The sequence below is a fragment of the Condylura cristata genome, unplaced genomic scaffold, assembly GCF_000260355.1.
Source record: "Condylura cristata isolate star-nosed mole 26May11 unplaced genomic scaffold, ConCri1.0 scaffold00025, whole genome shotgun sequence".
In the NCBI taxonomy this organism is placed as follows: Eukaryota; Metazoa; Chordata; class Mammalia; order Eulipotyphla; family Talpidae; genus Condylura; species Condylura cristata.
Window position 1 is genome coordinate 596,864 of NW_004567126.1, and position 20,670 is coordinate 617,533.

General features: G+C 42.8%; 1 protein-coding gene across 3 annotated transcripts in view; it reads right to left on the reverse strand.

The window, feature by feature from the left end:
* The window catches only part of SMARCA4 (SWI/SNF related, matrix associated, actin dependent regulator of chromatin, subfamily a, member 4), a 91,745-nt gene that overhangs the window by 28,272 nt on the left and 42,803 nt on the right, over positions 1-20,670 (reverse strand). For all 3 annotated transcript variants that reach the window (XM_012729639.1, XM_012729638.1, XM_012729637.1), the window contains exons 14-19: positions 11,867-11,988; positions 10,484-10,634; positions 8,703-8,866; positions 3,389-3,455; positions 1,963-2,073; positions 679-921 (exon numbers count right to left, since the gene is read on the reverse strand). In XM_012729639.1, the coding sequence (XP_012585093.1) occupies positions 679-921; positions 1,963-2,073; positions 3,389-3,455; positions 8,703-8,866; positions 10,484-10,634; positions 11,867-11,988 (858 nt within the window). The remainder of the gene's footprint in view (positions 1-678; positions 922-1,962; positions 2,074-3,388; positions 3,456-8,702; positions 8,867-10,483; positions 10,635-11,866; positions 11,989-20,670) is intronic.

Sequence of the window (20,670 nt, forward strand, 5' to 3'; positions counted from 1 at the left end):
TGCTGACCTCCAGAGCTGTGCCCACATCAGCCACCAGGCTTATAACCTCTTTCAATAGCATATGCAGTCAGTCCACAAACAAGTTTTAAACTCCAACAGCACTGTAAGCTCATGCTGACAGCGTATTTGGGGACTTCATCAAGTGAAGACCTGACCCCTGACAGCACAGGTTACCAGAACGGTTATGAGACTGACAATGTTACCACAATCATATAGACTGAGTGAGACGCAGGCTACAGTGCCCTTTAAAAAACAAAATAAACAGAGTCAACCACATGGCTCTGTGACTGAAACATACTCTTTACAAGAAATGTGACTCCTTAAAGGGACTCATAGACCCTAACAGAATGGCCTGAGGGCCATGTTCCTCACTGTTCCCTCTCTGTGTCTGGAACATGGGGGCAGGGAACAGTGAGCATCTCTCACTGTTCTCTCTGCCTTTCCTTGACAGCTCTCATGGTTCCTCCAATCTTGGTGCCAGGGTTCCCTGGTTGCAAGAAGACACAGTAGGGCCCTAGTGTCCAGCATGAGTTAAACCTATTGTGATGGATCCTCAGTGCACACATGCCACTGATGGGAACCCGCAGAGTCTAGGATCTCCTCTGCAGACAGCCTACCACTTGCACTCCTTGCCCCACCTGATCTCCCCACCATGGCCGGTCACACACACAGACACACCTTCTCCCCAGTCATGGCAAACGGCGCATTGAACCACTGCTCAAAGGTGCTGCAGCTCTTGAAAATGGTGGGCAGCAGGAAGTTGAGCAGTGCCCAGAGCTCGGGGAGCTTGTTCTGCAGTGGTGTGCCTGTCAGCAGGAGGCGGCGGGGTGCCACATAGTGCGTGTTGAGGACCTGAGTCAGCTTGCAGTGGTGATTCTTCATGCGGTGCCCTTCATCAACTATCATGTACTTCCAACGTATCTGCAGATCCAAAAACAGGTGGTCAAGGGAGAAGAGGTGTAGGGTTGCCCAGGCTGATGGAGCATCTCACAGCTATTAGGCGAGGAGGTTCCAGGCAGAAGAGCACATGGAGATGGGGAATGTGGACGTAAGTGTCTTCTGATGAGGACCTCTTGATCACAAAATTCAGCCACTATACTGTGTGTGCAAACAGACACACAGAAAAGGAGACACACCAGTAACCTGCTGGTGGTGAATAAACCAACTTGTAGAAATGTACTCTGGTTTCCATATTATTAGTATAAACTGGCATATGGCACAGAACAAAACTCCAGTAACACACCCCTCACTGATTAAGAGGAACCCTGGGGACCAGGTTTCAGTCATGGGTTCATTTTCCAATCAGCAGGCAATACCTCTAAAGGCAGAAGCAAGCCCAGGTAGATTAAGTGTGAGCTCTGGATGGTTGGGTCACACCCAGAGGCTATGGATGATTGATTACATGTCCAAAGGACTCAGGTGAGGTAACAATTCTAATGATATTGAGTCTGCAGGCCAAGATAAATCCCAGTTTATTACTGTTTGGCTGTGATGGTAGTTCACAGACCACGCCAAAGCAATGGCCCAAGACCCACAGTACAGTGGGCCTTAGGGTGGCTTTAGGGCCTGTTATTCTTGGTCTGTGGTGGGAGAGCACAACCAGCACAAATGGAGGGCCAAGGCCATTAGAGATGTGGCAATAAGGCTAGTCTCCCATAACCCTACAGGGAAGGTGGGCTGAAAATCCCAAAGAGGAGACAGTCCTCATGCTGCAGAGATGGCCCCAAATTCTTGACATGATGCCAGGCCAGTCTGTGAACCTGTCAGTCAGTGAGGCAAACTTGAGGTTATTCTTGACCCAGGCCTTTCCTACAGAGCAGCTGCCTTTTTACATACCTATGAGAAAGGCTGAGAAATTACTTGTAAGGGACTCTGAAGATGGGCATGACAACACACATACAACAATCCTGGATCAAGCAGGGCTCATGCACTTCCTGGAGTGTTTTACATAGGACACACTACCTTTGCAAGGATGTGCTTGTCTTTGATGATGTACTCATACGTCGTCAGTAAGACATTGAACTTCCCACTCCGGAGCTGAGGGACAAAAGCACGTCTGGCTGCTGGAGAGCCCTGTGATGGAGAAGACAACATGAACATCTCAGCCTCCCAGAGAAAAGCTCCAGTACAGCTGCTGACCCTGTCCTCCCACCTGGATATAGAGTGCCAAATGAGGGAGAAAGAAATGTGGGGTCCATGTGGCCACTGTCCTCCAGGAAGCCTGCTGGCTATACTACCACCTATCCAGGTCCTGGTGACTAATCAGCTCCTCTCCCCATTTTGGGTCCAACCTGCATCCCTCAGAATGCAGGGAAACCTGGCATTCCTCAATGCCTCCCATATGATGCAGGTCACCATGATCTCCCTGGTGACAGCTCCAGCTTCTCTCCAGTTCCAAACTCCGGCTTCACATAGTCAGGGCCCAGCACTTTCTCAAAATTAACATTCCAGAAAGACTAAGTGTCACTAGGCCTCTTAAATAAGCTCTTGCAAATAGAGTAACTTGTAGCACAGCTCTTCAAGGGTACCAAGTTTCCCCCCACGTGTTATTCTAACTGTTAGGACCTCTTTATCCCCATCACAGTGCCAAGTCCCTTACAACACAGGGTCAAGACCCCAGGCTCTGGACTCCAGAAGACAGGGACACAAGCTGACCTTGCCAGTAAATATCTGTGTAAGGCTCTCTCTGCCTTGGTTTCTCTAACAGGGTAACAAGCACAATTAGCCCCACACTTCAAAGGATGAACTGATCTGTGGCACTCAAAGAGGCAAGAGAGTGTTCACAAGTCCCATTTCCTAGCAGCCCAGGTTCATTAAATCATGGGACAAGTGGCCCTCCCTGGTGGCGCAGCGGGTTAAAGCACTGCACTGAGAAACTAAAGCCACCTCCGCATGAGTTCGATTCCCGCCTGCCCCGGAGGCGACCACATGGCGAGGCAGACCTCTCCTGACCCGCCCGCTGCTCCCCTCAGCAGTGTACTTCGTCGATCTGCCTGTTCTGCTCCCCACTCTGTCTCTGGTGAATCCTCTCACCCTCCGCATCTCTGGCCTGTACCCCAGTTCTGTACGAATAAATAAATAAATCTTTAAAAAAAAAAAAAAATCATGGGACAAGAATGATTTTTAACCAAAGGTCAGGCAAAACAAACAAAATGTGCCAGTGAATGCATTAATGTCTCTGTTCCACAAATTGAATTCACTTGAAAAATTCTGTATTATCCTTCCAAAATAATTTGAAATCTGCATTATGAATCTGAATATAACATAAGAAACTTCATGTGTATGTGCTGTATCATTAATGCAAGGTGACTTCTGTCCTCATTTATCTGTACATCGTACCCTCCTGGCCTGCCCACACCCTAATTCACCTCCTGAGGCTGTGACATACCTTGTAGGACACCTTCACCACCGAGGGGGCCCACTTGTCAAATTCATACGCCCAGTTTGATAGTGTTCTGACAGAAACAAGGAAGAGACAGGCAGATTACAGCTCCAATATCAACAGCTCACCAACAACTATTGGGAAGTGAGGACACAGTAGCCATGCCCCTCAAAGAAATTCACTATCCACAATGGTAGCTAGTGGAGGGAAGGATGTGAAGGGGTCCTGGGTGGGAGGAGTAAGGAGGAACACACAAAGTGTGGGTTGGATAATGCTAGCTAGGTGGAAAGAACCTGGATCTGCCTGCTTGGGCTACCAGACAGCCAGGGAGGGTCAGGAGCTGTCACTGCTTTGTGATAGCAGGTCCCTTTGAGACCATGTCATGTGCTGTAGACCTGCTCCAAGGAAAATGCAGACTCATTGCCTGGTTCCAGGTTTAGAATTGAGCTAGAGTTATATGTGGAGACCTGGAAATACAGGAAGCACCACAGGTTCTTTATGCCACCTCAAATGAAGATGAAAGCTACTGAAGGTTGCTGCCCAGTAAGACAAAATGAAGATGAGTGAGCAGAAGAGACCAAATCAGGCAGAGAACTGGAACAGTGTGGGTAAGAACCCATGGCCGCTCCTCTGTGGGATGAATGAGGTAGGAGGAGGGAGGACAGGATATGACAATAGGTGAGAAGGGCCAAGTCAGGACTTGATATGGAACCTCAGGTGAGGGAGAAAATAATAATAAAACCAAGTCCATAAAGGTTCTGGGAGAAAGTCTAGGGTACATTGAGTTTCCAGTGGGAGGTGGGGGTGGAGGAGGGAACTCATCTGAAAAATCTAGTCAGGGTGGTTTGAAAAGATAAGACTGAAAGTAAGAGTGTCAGAGATTGCTTGTAGTTCACCCAGCTTTCTTTCAAAGATGTTCCATTGGAGGTGATGCTGTTTCCATCTTAAACTCACAGCTACCAGACTCCGTGACAGCTAAGGGCATTCATGAGGACATACACTATCTGAGTCACAGGACAGAGGATCATATCACTGGGCTGAAAGTTGGGGAAAGCTCCTGAAGCAGGCTTGGGGATCGGAGAGACTTAGAAGCTCTTTGTCCTGTCCATCATCATGGAAGCCCAGATGAGATGATAGAAGTATGCAGCTACCTTACAACTATGAAGTAAGAAACCTGATGGCAGGAGTCACACGATATGGACAAGTAGAAACTATGAGGAGCCTCGGTCTGGACATCTGAAGACAAGAGCCTCCTCTAGATGGTCTAGTTCTGGGTATCCCCTTACTAAGGCTTGTCTGTGTATACTTACTAACCTATGGTGGTGGGGCAGTCAGACAGTCAGGGCACCCAGAGAAGCTAAGGGATGAAGTTGAGGTATGGGAGCAACTGTAATAGGAGGGGAGAAGAGCCAGAAAGTCAGGAAGGGACTGAGGAGACAGGTGGGGAGACACAGGTCAAGGAGGCAGAACAAGCAAACTCATGGCAGACAGCAGCACATCCAGTATGTAGATAGGACAGCTGCATCAGTCACAGGTTACAGACAGCATCTGACAGATTGGACCCTTGTCTGAGCTGTTACATGGGCAAAAAGGATAAAGATGAATGCATGTGATAGTCTCACTGAACATAATGAGGGAAAGGAGACAACTTAACCTTAAAAAGTAATGCATTGATGGGAAATGAGCCTCAGGACAAGAGGAAATGGAATTCCTCTTGGAATCTTGTACTCTAGTTAGCAAAACTTTCTCACAGGGTACAAGTTAACTGTCCTCAAAGTGTTGTATGTGCACTGGGAAAACAAGCAAATAATCAAGGAGGAGATGATGGAGTGAGCCCTGATGGCAGCAATATGACTGTGTTTTGTATAATTAAGATGCATATGACCAGAGAGAAATAGATTTAGAGATGCAGGTTGAAGAGGGTGGATTTCCTGCTGCTATTGCTGAGAGGGCCTGAAGTAATGTCCTTCAAGAAGCACACTAAGCACCCAGGGCTTGGTTTCTAACACTACTCTCAAGGAACAAAAAAGTTGTCTCTGTGTCTTGGCTAGCAAATGTACAAGCTGAGTCAAATGGTCAAAAACTCCACAGTGATAGGGATATACTGAAGGACTAGTGTTACAAACACAACTTCCAATGGTCAAGACTGGAATGATTTGAGCAAGAAGATAAACTACTACTGTGGTATAGCCCATAGTATTAAAAAAATATCAATGAGTCCATATAATATGAATAATGGAATTAATGGGAGAGAAAAGATAAACCTAACATGCAGAAAATTCCGAATTGGAGTAAATTCTATTCTAAAGCTTTTTCTCCCTCCAAGAGGTAAAAAAGAACTACCCCTGACCCTTATGTTATCCCCCTCTCTCAATACAATATAAAAATGGGGGGAAACTCAATTCATAGAATAGACAATTGACAAACAGGAGGTCAGGTGATTAAGGTCAACACCAACCATGTCATGTTGACAGTAATTGCCCCTGATATGCTATGATAACCAGGGCACTTTTCCTCTGTGATCTTCACCCCCAAACCCATAATCAAACTAAACATAAGAAAATCACAGGAAAGGGCCTCTTTGGTGGTACAAAGGGTTAAGCCTCAGCACTATGGAGCTACTGTCAGCCACTGTAGCATGAGCCACTGCAGTGACCCTTAAGCACAGCAGACCTCTCCTGTCTCACCTGCTGCTCCCCTCAGCAGTGTATTTCAGTAAATTCAAGTGTTCTGCTCCGCATTGTCTCTGGTAAATCCTCTCACGCTTCCTGTACCACTGGGCAACACCCCCACTCTTATATGCATAAATAGATAAATCTTTAAAAGAAAAAGAAAATCACCAGATAGACCCGGTGTGAGGGACAACCTACAAAGGCTCATCAGTCCTTAAAATTTGGACACCAAAATATGGAGATGTCTGGGAACAGTCACAGATCAGAGAAAGCTAAAGAGATATGAAGCCTACATGCAATAGTCTTCTGTTCATCTAGAACAGAAACTGGGGAAAACTAGTGAAATCCAATAAAGCCTGGAATTTAGTTAGGTCATATGCAAGTGACTTGTGACAAATGTCACATGGTCACCTTAAACTGTATCAACAATGGATAACATATGCTCTTAAGTGTTTTCACAACTTTTCTGTGAATCTGACACTACTCTTAAGTAAACTATAACCACAATAATATAGCTGAAGGACACAGAAAGCAACTTGAATGACGTCCCAGGTCAAATCTGGGACAATTTAAGCAACAAAATAAGCATAGTGTCCAGTTTGTGTTCTAATGATGAAAGTTCATTCTGTCATAAGCAATTAAAAGAACAATTAAGTAAATGAGGGAGAAAGGACAGTTTTTCTTTACAGGAAAATTCTAATATATATCGAAGGAATAGTGGAAGGAGATCCAAGTACATTATGTGGTATCTCCCACAGTTATTCAAGTGAGAATCTGATGGTTGCTAAAATTAAGGGAGAAAGTATATGAGAAATGGCATATGGACATGGTTTCCAATGTTTTCCCACAAGAGATTTACACGTCACCAAGGAAAACTATTAGGCTTAGGTGAAGAAAACTCACAAGCATTCTATGAGACCAGTTACCCACAGTCAGGTAGAGACCTGGTATCTTGTGTGTCCTGACATGAGGCCCCCAGAAGGACACAGCACCCTTCCTGGGGGGATTCTCAACAGGCTTTCAGGACCAGGACATATATCACACAAACCCAATCTGAGAGACTGTCTACTGAGTGCCTGATCAAGTGTCAGGGTCAGGAAGAATGAAAATGGACTATGGAACTGTCAGAGACATGTCACAGAAACACGACAATGCAAGGCAAAGTGGGATCCTAAATCAGAAAAAGGCTGGTAGGGCAATCAACATTTGAACAAGGTCTCTAGAATAGCATTAAATGATCATCACTGTCTTATCCTGGGGTTATAAAAAATTTGGGAAGCTGAGTGAAAGGTCCATGGAGATTCTTTGTACTCTTGCAATTGTTTAATGGTCTGAAATTGTTTAAAAATGAAACATCCAGGATACAGAAGAGCAGACTGAACTGAGTTATCAGGTGGAACTTGGTGACATCTTAGGATCTAGAGAGAGAGCAGGGAAATTCAGCCACTGGAGGCTGGGGGTTGAACAAGAAACCAAGAGATTGGGTCTGACCACAAAGGAGGGAGCAGGGTCTTATGCTAACATTTCTCTCAGTGTATACCTGCTTCCACTAAAGCAGTCTTTTTTATGGCACCATGAGGAAGGGGAGGCAGGGAAGAAGTAAACTTTTCCCAGTTGAATTCTGGGAGGGTTCTGGGACTGCCAGCTATGGGTCTGCGACCTCTGGAGTCTCAGGCAGTAGGGCTTTTCCATGGGACCTGGGCATCAGCACTAAGCTTTCCGAGGGCAAAGTGGGTCCCAAAAAGCACCAGGAAGGTAAAAGGTTTCCTCTGCAAGGCCAGGCCACCTCCCAGACGCTGACCTAAGCTGAGTCAAGGACAGACAATCCTGGAATTTCCAGAGAAAGTTTACGGTAGGCTAACCATTTTGTGGTCCCTGCTGAGCTGATGCCCAGTGCAGCCTGTGCAATGATGGCCTCTAAGGAATGTCTGCGGCGAACAAGGAGCCAGTAGCACCAACAGAAGCTAGTGAGAATGCTTCTTTAGGACACTACTTGGGGACCCGGACCCCACCAAGCCTGAGTATAAGTGTTGCCTGGGTCAGGCTGGGGTCTCCAGTGGTCCAGTTGGGAGGGGAAACAGTGCTTGCTAAAATGGTTTCACTTCACTCTGCTAATGGGTTCCTAAGACTCTTTGTGTGGAATTTGCTGGCTGCAGGGTTTGAGGACAGCATGGACATCCTTACAGAGTTGTCCCAGTAGGGATGATGGGTGGGTACTACATTGCCCACTCTGACTAAGCCTGCCCCTAAAACCTTAGGCAGTTTGTAACAAACTGAACTTGCTGAATCCCAAATTCAGGTTGAAGCCTTTACTCCCAGCACCTCACACATGAGTATACTGAGATAGGAACTTCCTTAAGAAGGTAATGAAGTTTTAAAATGAGGCCATAAGGCCCTAATCCAATATAATTAATGTCCTCATAAGAGGACTTCTGGATACAGAAGATACAATGGAAAGATGATGTGAAGACATAGGGAGAAAGTTGCCTGCAAGGTAAGGAGAGGTCTTAGGAGAAACCAACCCTGATGAAATCCTGACTTCAGATTTGTGGTATCCAGGAAAAGAATTCCTCTTGTTTAAGTCACCCAGGCTCTGGCAGCCTAAGCAAACTAAAACCTGGGCGTGGAAGGGAAGGGAGGGTGCTTACGAGAGAGGGACTATGATAAGGAAGGGCCCGTTGATCCGCTTGTGCTCCATAAGGTACGTGATGAGTGCAATGGTCTGGATGGTCTTGCCCAGACCCATCTCGTCTGCCAGGATGCCATTCAGATTGTTGTTATACAGGGACACCAGCCACTCCAGGCCTTTGATCTGAAGGAAAGAAGCACAGGCCATGACGGAAGCCAGATTTGAGAGCATTTCCTGCACTTCACTGATTTCAGCAAAATTGGGACCAAGTTCTTCCCTTACCATGAATGACCCACAACAATCTTTAGCTCATATTTTGCTCTACTAAATCACCCAATCCTTTTTTACTTTATCTAATCTTCAGAAATCAGCTTTGCAAAATCACAGGGTGGCTACACTAATAAATGTATATAAATTTTCTTTTACAACTGCACATTTAAATAGCTTAGTTTTGAACTGTTAAAATCTGTCACTGCCAACAGCAAGGAATGCAGGGCAGCACACCAGCACAACACTGCTTGACACTGTTGGACCCTCAATTCAGAAGGGCCTAACCCCTTTGGTGAACTTGATGAGGAATCTAATCAATGACCAATGGCTACCTAAACACCATTTCAAAATTAACCAAGAGCTTTCCACAAAGCTCACAGCTTTTTGAAATACAGGCAATTAAGGAGATTGTTCTCCAAGAGAATGTAATATTATGAAGGAAAAGTTTCTAAAAGTTTCATAGTGGATTAAGGAAATAAATTCTAATCCCCTTGATTACAATGGCTTCTGATCATTAGATCTGTCAAACTAGAATGTGCTATCAGCACCGAGTTACTGAGACTACTCTCAAGGAAATGTCAGTGGTCGGGGTCATAATCAAAGGGAAAATTAGGAAGTGTTCTTTGGGTGGAGTTACACTAGTTGCCTCTTAGTTTGTAAATGAGCTGGGGAAGTCAAGAAACATCTACTTCCAGGGCAACTCAAGTTTCTTGGCTATTCCAAGTCAAGCTTGGATAAAAAGTTTTAGAGATTTGGTCACTTCATTCTCACTGAGGAACTGCTGTCTCTAGACATCTAACCTCTCATTCTTCTCTAATGTAATACTTCCAAGTAATGTGTACTAAGCACATGTGTGCCCATACCTTGATAGGTATGAGCTAAGTTATTTAAAGTGTCACAGCACCAGTCTGTTTCTCAACTGACCCCTATAAAATGCAAAGGATAAATAAAAGTGTCTACTTCAGGGGCCCTCCCTGGTGGTGCAACAGGTTAGGACACAGCACTGCAAGCTAGTTGCAGCTGCTTCAAAGTGAGTTTGATCACCAGCCCCAGAGCTGACCCACATGCAGCACAGCAGACCTCTCTTGTCCCATTTACTGCTCCCCTCAGCAGTGTACTTCGTCCATCTGTCTGTTCTGCTCCCCAATCTGTCTCTGGTGAATTCTCTCACCACCCCTGCACCTCTGGCCTGTAACCCAATTCTGTATGAATAAATAAATAAATCTTTAAAAAAATAAGTGTCAACTTCAGGGTTATTGGGGGATTCAGGAAGATACTTCATTTCTTCTTGGTGGCTAACTTAACAGATCATATCTTTGTTTTACAGATGGGAAAACTGAGACTCAGGGGAACAGGCAAGTTACCCAAAGATAAAGAGTAGAATGTGAAGTTGAATATCTTGACTTTGCAATGACCCATAGCCAGAAAGACTGTTAAGTGGGCATGTGTCAGCTGGTATTGTCTGAAGACACTTGGCCCCATCCTGCCTCCTCTGGCACTTTCTAAAAACATCTGGCCGCCCCGCCTCACCTGATACTGTTTGAGGACACCGTTGACCATAAGTGCTGACTGCTTATCCACTCTCTCGGTAACAGCGTGGGCCACAGCATAGTAAGATTGCAAGCCACGAGCGAGGGCCTGGGATACACCATACTCATCATCAACATCTTGTTTGGCATTCCTGGGAGCAAAATGGAAGTGCTATGTGAGGCTACACATTACTGTTTGTGATAATGTGCTCTGACACATATCTCTATGGATATTGGTCTCTATGGATCAACCCCCTGTACAATGACCTGAAGTGCAAAACTAGCACAGATGTGGCCAGACAGTCTGAGGACAGGCAAGGCAGGAAAAGCAAAGCATACAGGAAGTGTAGACTATACTGCCAGGTCCGATGGGTCCCAACTCCATCCTCCCAGAACAGAAATCATGTCACTGTCACATCAGAGTGCTACTTCCAGTTGCAGGAGGATCAGCTGGCCCTCCCTTTCTACCAAGAGCTCCTGCGCCTACAGGGAAAAGACACACTGAATGGTCTCACATAATAACAGTATCATTTATACTCCAGCTATTCTGTGATGCAATCAGGCAGTCTTAAAAACTAACTAACCTTTTTTCATTCAATCATTGTGACAGACACATGTCAACCAATTTCTGTCACACTGTTTTAGGCTGTGCAATGTTTTCCATTTCATACAAATCTTTTCTCCCTCAGTGCATCCCCACCCCCTTATTTCTTCTGATTTCAAAGGATTAGGTATTTGTTACCGTGGTTCCTTCTCACCTATATCTTCTATATACTCAATCCCCAATGTAAGAATATCCATTAACTCTGGGTCATAAGCATTGATGAATTATTATGTCAACTGTAATTGTGTTTACAAGATAAAAAGATGAGAAATAACCGACATGCCCACCAGCAGATATGGAGACACAAATGTGAATCTGAGGAACACCACACTACCCGCTATTGGACAGAGATGCCTCTGAGACTCTGAGAATGTTTAGTGAAAAGTGAGGCATAGAACGGTGTACCAGAAATACCAGAAACAGTTGAATGAACAAACAAAAAGAAAAAGAAATATAAATTTGTTTGATGTACATCTCTGGAAGACACACCATGTTAAAAGTTTCCTCCAGGGAGAGAATGGGGGTTGAGGGCTGGGGAACAGAGAGACCAGTTCTTGTGTTGTACACATAACTGTCTCTTAAGCATAAGATGCATCATGTGAAAGGAAGAAATATTATTAAATCCCTATTAAGTCGAGGAAACTTTCAGTAAATCATTGTGTTGGGAGTCCCACACAGTGGGACAGTGGTGACTGCTGTTCTGGGTAAGGTTGGGATTCTAATGATGTCTGCCAGTGCCACCCTGTAGAAGCTGGCCAAGGGTATGTAGAAATGCCTTACTCAATGATGTGTCGAGCATCCACCTCAGAAACGTCATCACTGTCTGGATCTGGGATCTTCTTTTTCTCCTCCAAAGGAAGAGCAGGAGGTTGTGCAGGCTGTGGCTGCTCTTCCTCCTCCTCCTACCAAGAGACAAGGCTATGTCACCTCAGGTCACCCTCAAGGATGGGTACAAGGCTTCCAGGCATAGAAGACACTTTTGGTTACAAGTGATGTTTTACAACTCTTACTCCTCCTTCCGGTCCAAAAAGTGGGGAGAAGAGTGCATGTCTCTTTTGTGCATCTTTTCATTGTTCAGCATATTACTTTCAGTTTTTGTAGCAGACATTTCTTTTGAAGGCTTCCTTGGGGTAATTTGTACTTTTGATATTGATAATTATTTTTTCCTCCATTCCCCATTACACATTTATTCCTGCCCAATCTACTCAAACAATTTTAAAATGGATACTTGTGGATATCCTAGTTAACAGACATCTTATGATTACTTTTAGCTTACTGCCAGTTTTACTAACTTGGCTAAGTCACTTAAAGTATATTAAATAATCCCAAGGATAACAGGTTTCACAGTTTACTAGCAAGAGGTTTTGAAGTTGTAAGTTAACTATGAGCTTCTATTTCATTAAAGGAGATTTTCAACATTTATTGAGCAGATGATACTGAGGTGTTATGAGACATACTGATCAAATAGACATGAATTCATGTTGTAATAGCAGAACTAGCCTCAGCCTCCTCTACAAATCACACAAAATGCCAGTGAAATATTTTCCATACTATAAAGCAAACCAAAAAATTATCTAATTTTTTAGACATGATAAATAATTTCAACCAAAACCGGTGGGAGCCTCCCTGGAGCATGCAGAGTGATTATATGTCATTTGAAAAATAAGTAGTTCATGAAACACAAACATTTTGGGTAAAACAATATAAATGATACAGATTTAGCCTAAATGATACTACTATGACTAGAATTAAAACAGGGGTGAAATGTCTAACTAGGTCTGAATGAGGGTGTCAGAACATTCTCTCCTCAAAAAACTGGACAAAGTCTATAAAAGCAATCATTTCAGAGCACTGGTCGCCTGAGAACCATTAATAGTAAGCTTTAAGAATAATGGAATTTTGTAATATTCTTACTTGGGCTGCTTTCACCTCTCTTACCCATACAGCTCTGCCACAAAATCTGTCATTGGGGACAGGCTGTGAGAACAGGCAACTGGACCTGATAAAGGCTTAGTCATTTTATAGCAGTGGGGAATGTCAACTTCAGTGGCACTGTAATAGGAAGTGAAGATCTTGACATGGAGAGGTAAAACATTATTACCTGAGGATGTAAACATATGCACAGGAAACAATAGATGGTGCAGCATTAAATAAAAGAGGGTGAAACTGAAAATGACCTGAACTTGGAACAAGTTCTGATGCATCATTAAGAAAGAGAAGCTTTACTGGTTCAAGATGCTTAAGAGAATCTCTGGCTGTCCACTATGTTACAGAGAGAAAAACCCATGAAATTCACATGATGTTAGAAACTCACATAAAAAAACAAACTAAAAGAAACAAGATCCACTCCAGAAAGTCAAGGTTAGAAATACTAACAATAAAACAAAAATTAAACCAAGCAGAGACATAAAAAAGCAGCAAGCACAACAGGAAAACAGACTCCATTGATTTAGCCCACATAAGCTACTAAATAAACACCACCACAATAACCCTCCAGAGATAGAGATCAGAAATCAAAGTGTCTATACCAGATTTTCCAATGAACATTACAAGATTAGCAGAAAAGGAGTCTGTGATATATACTCAGGAGAAAAGATAGCTGAACATATATCTACATTCCCAGATGTTGGATGTAATGTCCAGTTCTTGAAGAACCTATTACAATACAAAGGTTCAAAGCTATTGTACATTTGTTCAAAAACACACAGCAAAGTATCTTTGAGCATGGGGCCTCTTTGGGCAGAAGGGGTTAAGTAAGTCTCAGCTATCTACAGCCACTGCAACATGAGTTTGATCCCTAGCCAGGTAGCTGGCCACATAGTGCAACAGACAGCTCTCCTGTCTCACCCACTGCTCCCCTCAGCAGTGTATTTCAGTCAATGTACTCTGTCTCTGGCAAATCCCCTCACCCCCACACCTCTGGCCTGTACCCCAGTTCTTGTATGCATAAATAAATAAGTCTTTAAAAAAAAAGTATCTCGAAATATGAAGAATCAATGAAGTCAACAATGATAAAATTTCCCCAAATTTTATGAATACTTGAAGCTACTCAATCAAGAAAATTAATAATAATAAACACAAAGAAAACAATTCACAGTCAAACTGCTCAAAGACAAAGATAAAATCTTGAAAGAGAAAAATGAATAATGTATAAAGTAGTATCGATACAATTACTGGTAAACTATCAAATGAGGCAGGACACCATGAAGTAACAGAAGGCATTTTCAAACGTAAATTTGTTTTTTCAAATCTGTCAACAAAGAATTCTATGTCCAGTTAAAATATCCTTCTCAGAGATCCGGCAAGATGGTGGCAGAGTGAAGATGCCAAAATCACTATGCCCAAGTTCATACAGGAATATAAGACTAAAAATGGACTGTAGACTTACATACTATGAATTTCAACCCAAATGAGAGCACCCTGGACTCACTAGAAGGAAGATAACTGAGGGAGACTCAGTGATTGGGGAGCTCTGATAGGGGAGCTCCAACCAGGAGCGGCCATATGCCCAGGCACTAGGAAGTGCCTCAGATGGGAGACTTGCTGTTCTTCTGCAGGCCCTGCTTACGTCCTGGAGGTAAGAAGAGACAACCAAAGCAGCAGGTAAAGACTGCTCGGAGTGGGCACATACAGCCCTGGAGATGGGGAGGAAGAACTGGCAACTGGGGAAGCTGAGAAGCTTACAGACCTTCCAGTGTTCCCTGCATACCCTGCCCTCACAGCAGTTGTGCACCATTAAGGTCAATAAGGCCAGGGACCCAGCAAGGCTCACAAAGCCCCCGAGGTAAAAGGGGGGAAAAAACCCCCCAAAACTAGTAAGACCCATTCAACCATAGGCCAACCCTGGGAAACTGCAATAATTTTAATACCCCACCCTCCACAGGCATATCCTCGTATAGAGAGGCCCTAGGAAGTGCCTCAGATGGGAGACTTGCTACTGGTTTACCTGCTTACTGCATCTACCCACAAAACCTGCAGTAAAGCCATAGAGTTAGAGAGAGAGACTAAGCTCTGAGTGGACCCCAAACAGTGGGGAAAGACTGCTCAGTGTGGGCACAAGGAGCTCTGAAGGCACTGAGGGAAGACTGGCAGCCTACACAGCTGGGAGGCTTGCAGCCCTTCTGGCACTTCCTGCACCCCCTGCCTCCACAACAGAGGTCTGAAGGCTTGTGAGCTAATAAAGCACTGCCTACAAGGCTCACAGTGCTCAGAAAGTAAACAAAACCAGTGACTGGCTCAAAGACAGCACAGATGCAGGGAGACCTACATCATTTCTAACTCACCCCACCGGCCTTGGACACATCCAAGCATAGAGGGAACCTGGGAAATTGGAAGGCTACAAAGATCAACAAGGCAACTTCCAAAAACAAGGACTCATTGTGTTACTGGAAGAAGCTGAACACCACAAGAGACCCCTGACTGTTACTGGCTGAGACAACAGATACAATTCCACACAGTGGAGGCTGGAAAAACAGGAGATATTGAAACAAAGCACAACTCAGAATTATCCTCCACAACTGAAGTGTCTGGAAGTCCCTCAGCCATCCCAGAAAGAATATCCAGAAAGAATGCTGGTCAATAACAGCAACACCGGGTCTCAGCGAATAAAGTACGAGAAAATACATGATGGGGAAAAGAAGACAAATACCCACGCAAGTCCAGAGAGAAAAAATTCACCACAAAAAGATCAGCCACCAGAAATCACAAAAGAAAAGAAGAACTGTTCAGCCTACCAGATAGAGAATTCAAAATCATCATGATAAACAAAAAAGATGAGAAGGGCAAAAAATCGTATGAGGCAAGATATCAAGGAATTGAAGAATGGAAACAAGTAACTGAAGAATGCAAACGAGGAAACGATGAAAGAAATGAAAAAGAAAAAAACGATATGAGGCAATCAAAGAATTGAAGAAAGAAAACAAGACTTTAAAAAAGAAAATAGAAGAAATGTAGGAGATGAAAAGGCCACTAGAGGAAATAAAGACTACTGGGAAAAGTAATGCAAACAGAACAGATGAAATGGAAGAACAAATCAACACCCTCAAAGACACAGTCATAAAGAGAATTAAAACAGGAAAAGAAGTAAAAAGGAAAAGGAGTGAAGAAATACTTCCAAAGCTATCTGACAACATGAGGAAAGGAAATATCAGAGCTATAGTTATCGCGGAAGGTGAAGAGAAAGGCCAAGGAATAGAGAAAATATTCACAGAGATAATAGAAGAGAACTTCCCTAATATGAAGATGATAGTAGACATCCAAGAAGCAAAAAGAACACCAAACTACCATAACGACAGAACAGCAAGACACATTATAATAAAAATTCCAAGAATATAAGACAAGGAAAAGATAATGAGAGTGACAAGAGGGAAGAAACAAATAACCTATAAAGGGAAACCAATCCAGTTGACAACAGACTTCTCCAAAGAAACACTATGGGGGCAGGAAGACAATGGAGGGACATACTCAACAAACTCCAAAGCATCAAAGGCCAACCTAGAATACTCTATCCTGTGAAGCTCTCCTTCCTCTATGAAGAAAGAATAAGGGCATTTTCAGACAAACAGAAATACCACAATGTTGTCATGACTAAACCCCCCTCACACTCCAAAAAATACCACAAGAAGCCCTCAAACAAATCCAACAGAAGGATGAGCAAGAACAGTTCAAAACAAGGAATAAAAATACAAAAGGACACCCCCTCCAAAAGGGCAAATTCAGGTGCCAGTATGACATTATTATCTCTAAATTTAAATGGCTTAAACTCATCAATAAAAAGACACAGATTTGCAGGATGGATTAAAAAACAGAACCCAACGTTCTGCTGTCTACAAGAAACACATCTAATTAAAAAAGATAAAAACAGATTGAAAATAAAAGGATGGAAAAACAATCCTACAAGCAAATGGACCAAAAAGGAAGGCAGGAACAGCTATACTTAGACAAAATAAGACTTCAAACTAAAAAAGGTTAAAAGAGACAAAGAAGGTCATACATTATGATTAAGGGAACAATACAACAAGAAGACATAACAATCATCAACATATATGCACCAAATGAAGGAGCACCAAAATATATCAGGAAACTACATCATCTATGAAAATGCGTATCAGAGAAAATACACACATAGTAGGAGACTTCAACATGCCACTCTCAACAACGGACAGATCTATAAGACAAAAAATAAGCAAAGACACTAAAGCTCTGAACAAGGACCTGGAAAACATGGGTCTAACAGACATCTATAGAATACTGCACCCCCAAAAATCTGAGTACACATTTTTGTCAAATCCACATGGATCATTCTCTAGGATTAACCACATACTGGGTCACAAGATAAACTAAGATCAAAATCATACCAACTATTTTCTCTGACCATGAAGGAATCAAACTAGAAATAAACCATGTGAAGAAGGTAAGAAGCCCACCTACCACATTGCAAGTGAAGCCCACACTACTGGAGGACCATTGGATCAAAGAGGAGATCAAAGAAGATATTAAAAAATACCTTGAGGCCCTCCCTGGTGGCGCAGCGGGTTAAAGTGCTGCACTGAGAAGCTAAAGCCACTTCTGCATGAGTTCGATTCCTGCCTGCCCCGGAGGTGACCACATGGTCACCTCTCCTGACCCACCCGCTGCTCCCCTCAGCAGTGTACTTCCTCGATCTGCCTGTTCTGCTCCCCACTCTGTCTCTGGTGAAGCCTCTCGTGGCCCCTGAGCCTCTGGCCTGTATCCCAGTTCTGTATGTACAAATAAATAAATCTTAAAAAAAAAAAAAAAACCTTGAGAAGAATGACAATGATGACACAACTCTCCAAAACTTAGGGGGAACATTAAAAGCATTTATGAGAGGAAAATATATAGCCATACAGGCTTATATAAAATGACTCAAACTATGCAACTTCTATTGACTGACAAATTCCAGATGGAAAGGAAAAGCTCTGGAAAAAAATCAGAATTTCCATTGCTAACTTATATTATGACCTCCCTTTTTTGTATAATAATAACAATATCAAAAATATTCTAGCAACATCAGTTTGCAACGGATGGCTACCTGGCCTTAGCTTCAAATTGGCTGCCTGGGCAAAGTACGAGCTGAGCAGATCCAGGCAGGAAATTCCTTTGTCTGGAGACAAAAGGCAAGCTCCTGGAGAGATGGTCCTGGAGAGCATCAAGACTCCTGGGAAGCTTCCTTGGTCTTTTGAAACAAAAAGTGAATCTTAGATAACTCCCAGGGCATAAGGACCCACGGACAATTTTCAACATTATTGACACAGGTTTTGCTTAATGCATAGCCATGTGACTTCCTCTTAATTTACTCTTTTCCTAACACAATCACTAACTACTCTCTGCTAGTCTTAATTAAACTTTTCCTAAAACAAATATTAGCTACTCTCTGCTAGCCTTAAGTTAGCCATTAGCTTTTATTTAGACTATCACTTTGCTAACAATTTATTCCTTCCCTAGGACTCCTAAATTCCTTGCTAACAGCTCATCTTTTCCCAGACCCCTTATCCTTTGAAATCATTGTTAAATATCCATATACATGAAAGTTATCACAAAGATGTATAGTCTAGTATGCCATAAAGTGTCAGGAAGAGGATGCATTGTTCTCCTCTTCCTTTAGAACTTTTATGTTGATTTCTTATTAACTTACTTGATGCATTATTGTAACTAACCCTTGCTAAGCAGTATAAATAAAGACCTGCAAAAAAGACCAGCAAGAAGACTTGCACACAACTGACTCCTGTGTTTTCCTTGCACCCGCTCCCCTTCCCCCTTTTTAGGAATCTCTGCTTGCTGACGCCACTCCCACCTAAAGGCCCTGCCCTCGGACAGCCCATGATCAGGGCCGGTCCCCAACAATAAAGAAACAAGAAATAACTCAAAAGAAATAACCTAATCCCCACCTTAAAGAACTGGAAAAAGAACAACAAAATAACCCAAAAGCCAGCAGAAGACAGAAGTAATAAAGGTCAAATCAGAAATAAATGAAATGGAAGTTAGAAAAACACTTCAAAAAAAAAAAATCAATGAAACCAAAAGTTGGTTCTTCAAAAAAATAAACAAGACAGACAGGCCACTAGCCAGGCTCACAAAGAAAAAAAAACAAGAGAAAGCACAAATAAACAGAATCATAAACGAAAGAGGAGAAATCACAACAGATCCAGCAGAAATCAAAAGAATAATCAGAGAATACTATGAACTCTATGGAAACAAGTTCGACAATTTAGCAGAAGTGGACAAATTCCTACAACTCTACAACCACCCAAAGCTAGATAAAGAAGAAATGGAACAACTAAACAGGCCAATTACAAGCAAGGAAATAGAAGTAATCAAAATCCTCCCCAAAAATTAAAGCCCAGGACCAGATGGATTTACAAATAAATTTTACCGAACATTCAGAAAAAAAACTAGTGCCGTCTACACAGACTCATCCAAAAAATCAAAAAAGAAGGAAAACTACCACATATTTTCTACAAAGGCAACATCACAGTAATACCAAAACCTAACAAAGAAAACACACAGAAAGAAAACTTCAGACAAATCTCCCTAATGAACACTGATGCAAAAATCCTCAACAAAATCTTAGCCAACAGAATCCAACAATACATTAAAAGAATAATACACCACGACCAAATGGGCTTTATCCCAGGAGCACAAGGATGGTTCAACATCAGAAAATCAATTAATGTAATCCATCACATCAACTGACAGAAAAATAAAAAACACATAATCATATCAATAGATGTGGAAAAGGCATTCAACAAAGTTCAACACCCATTTATGTTTAAGGCCCTCAAAATCCTCGGAATAGAAGGAGCATACCACAACATTATAAAAGACATATATGACAAACCCACAGACAGTATTATCCTCAACAGAGAAAAGCTGAAAGCCTTTCCTTTGAGATCAGGAACAAGAGACAAGGGTGTCCATATCACCACTGCTCTTTAACATAACATTGGAAGTTCTAGCCAGAGCAATTAAGACAGGAAGAAGACATGCAAGGAATCCAAATAGGGAAAGAAGTAAAACTGTCCTTATTTGCAGATGATAAGTTAATTTACATGGAAATCCTAAAAACTCCACAGAGAAACTAATTAAAACCATCAACCAGTTTAGCAAGGTAGCAGGATATAAAATCAACACACAAAAATCAGAGCCCTTGCTATACCAATCAGAAGAAACAGAAATAAAAAAACCCATATTCTTTTCAATTAAAACAAAAAGAGTCAGGGCCCTCCCGGGTGGCACAGTGGGTTAAAGCACTGCACTGAGAAACTAAAGCCACTTCCGCATGAGTTCGATCCCCGGAGGTGACCACATGGCGCGGCAGACCTCTCCTGACCCGACCACTGCTCCCCTCAGCAGTGTACTTTGTCGATCTGCCTGTTCTGCTCCCCACTCTGTCTCTGGTGAAGCCTCTCGTGGCCCCTGAGCCTCTGGCCTGTATCCCAGTTCTGTATGTACAAATAAATAAATCTTTAAAAAAAAAAAAAAAACCTTGAGAAGAATGACAATGATGACACAACTCTCCAAAACTTAGGGGGAACATTAAAAGCATTTATGAGAGGAAAATATAT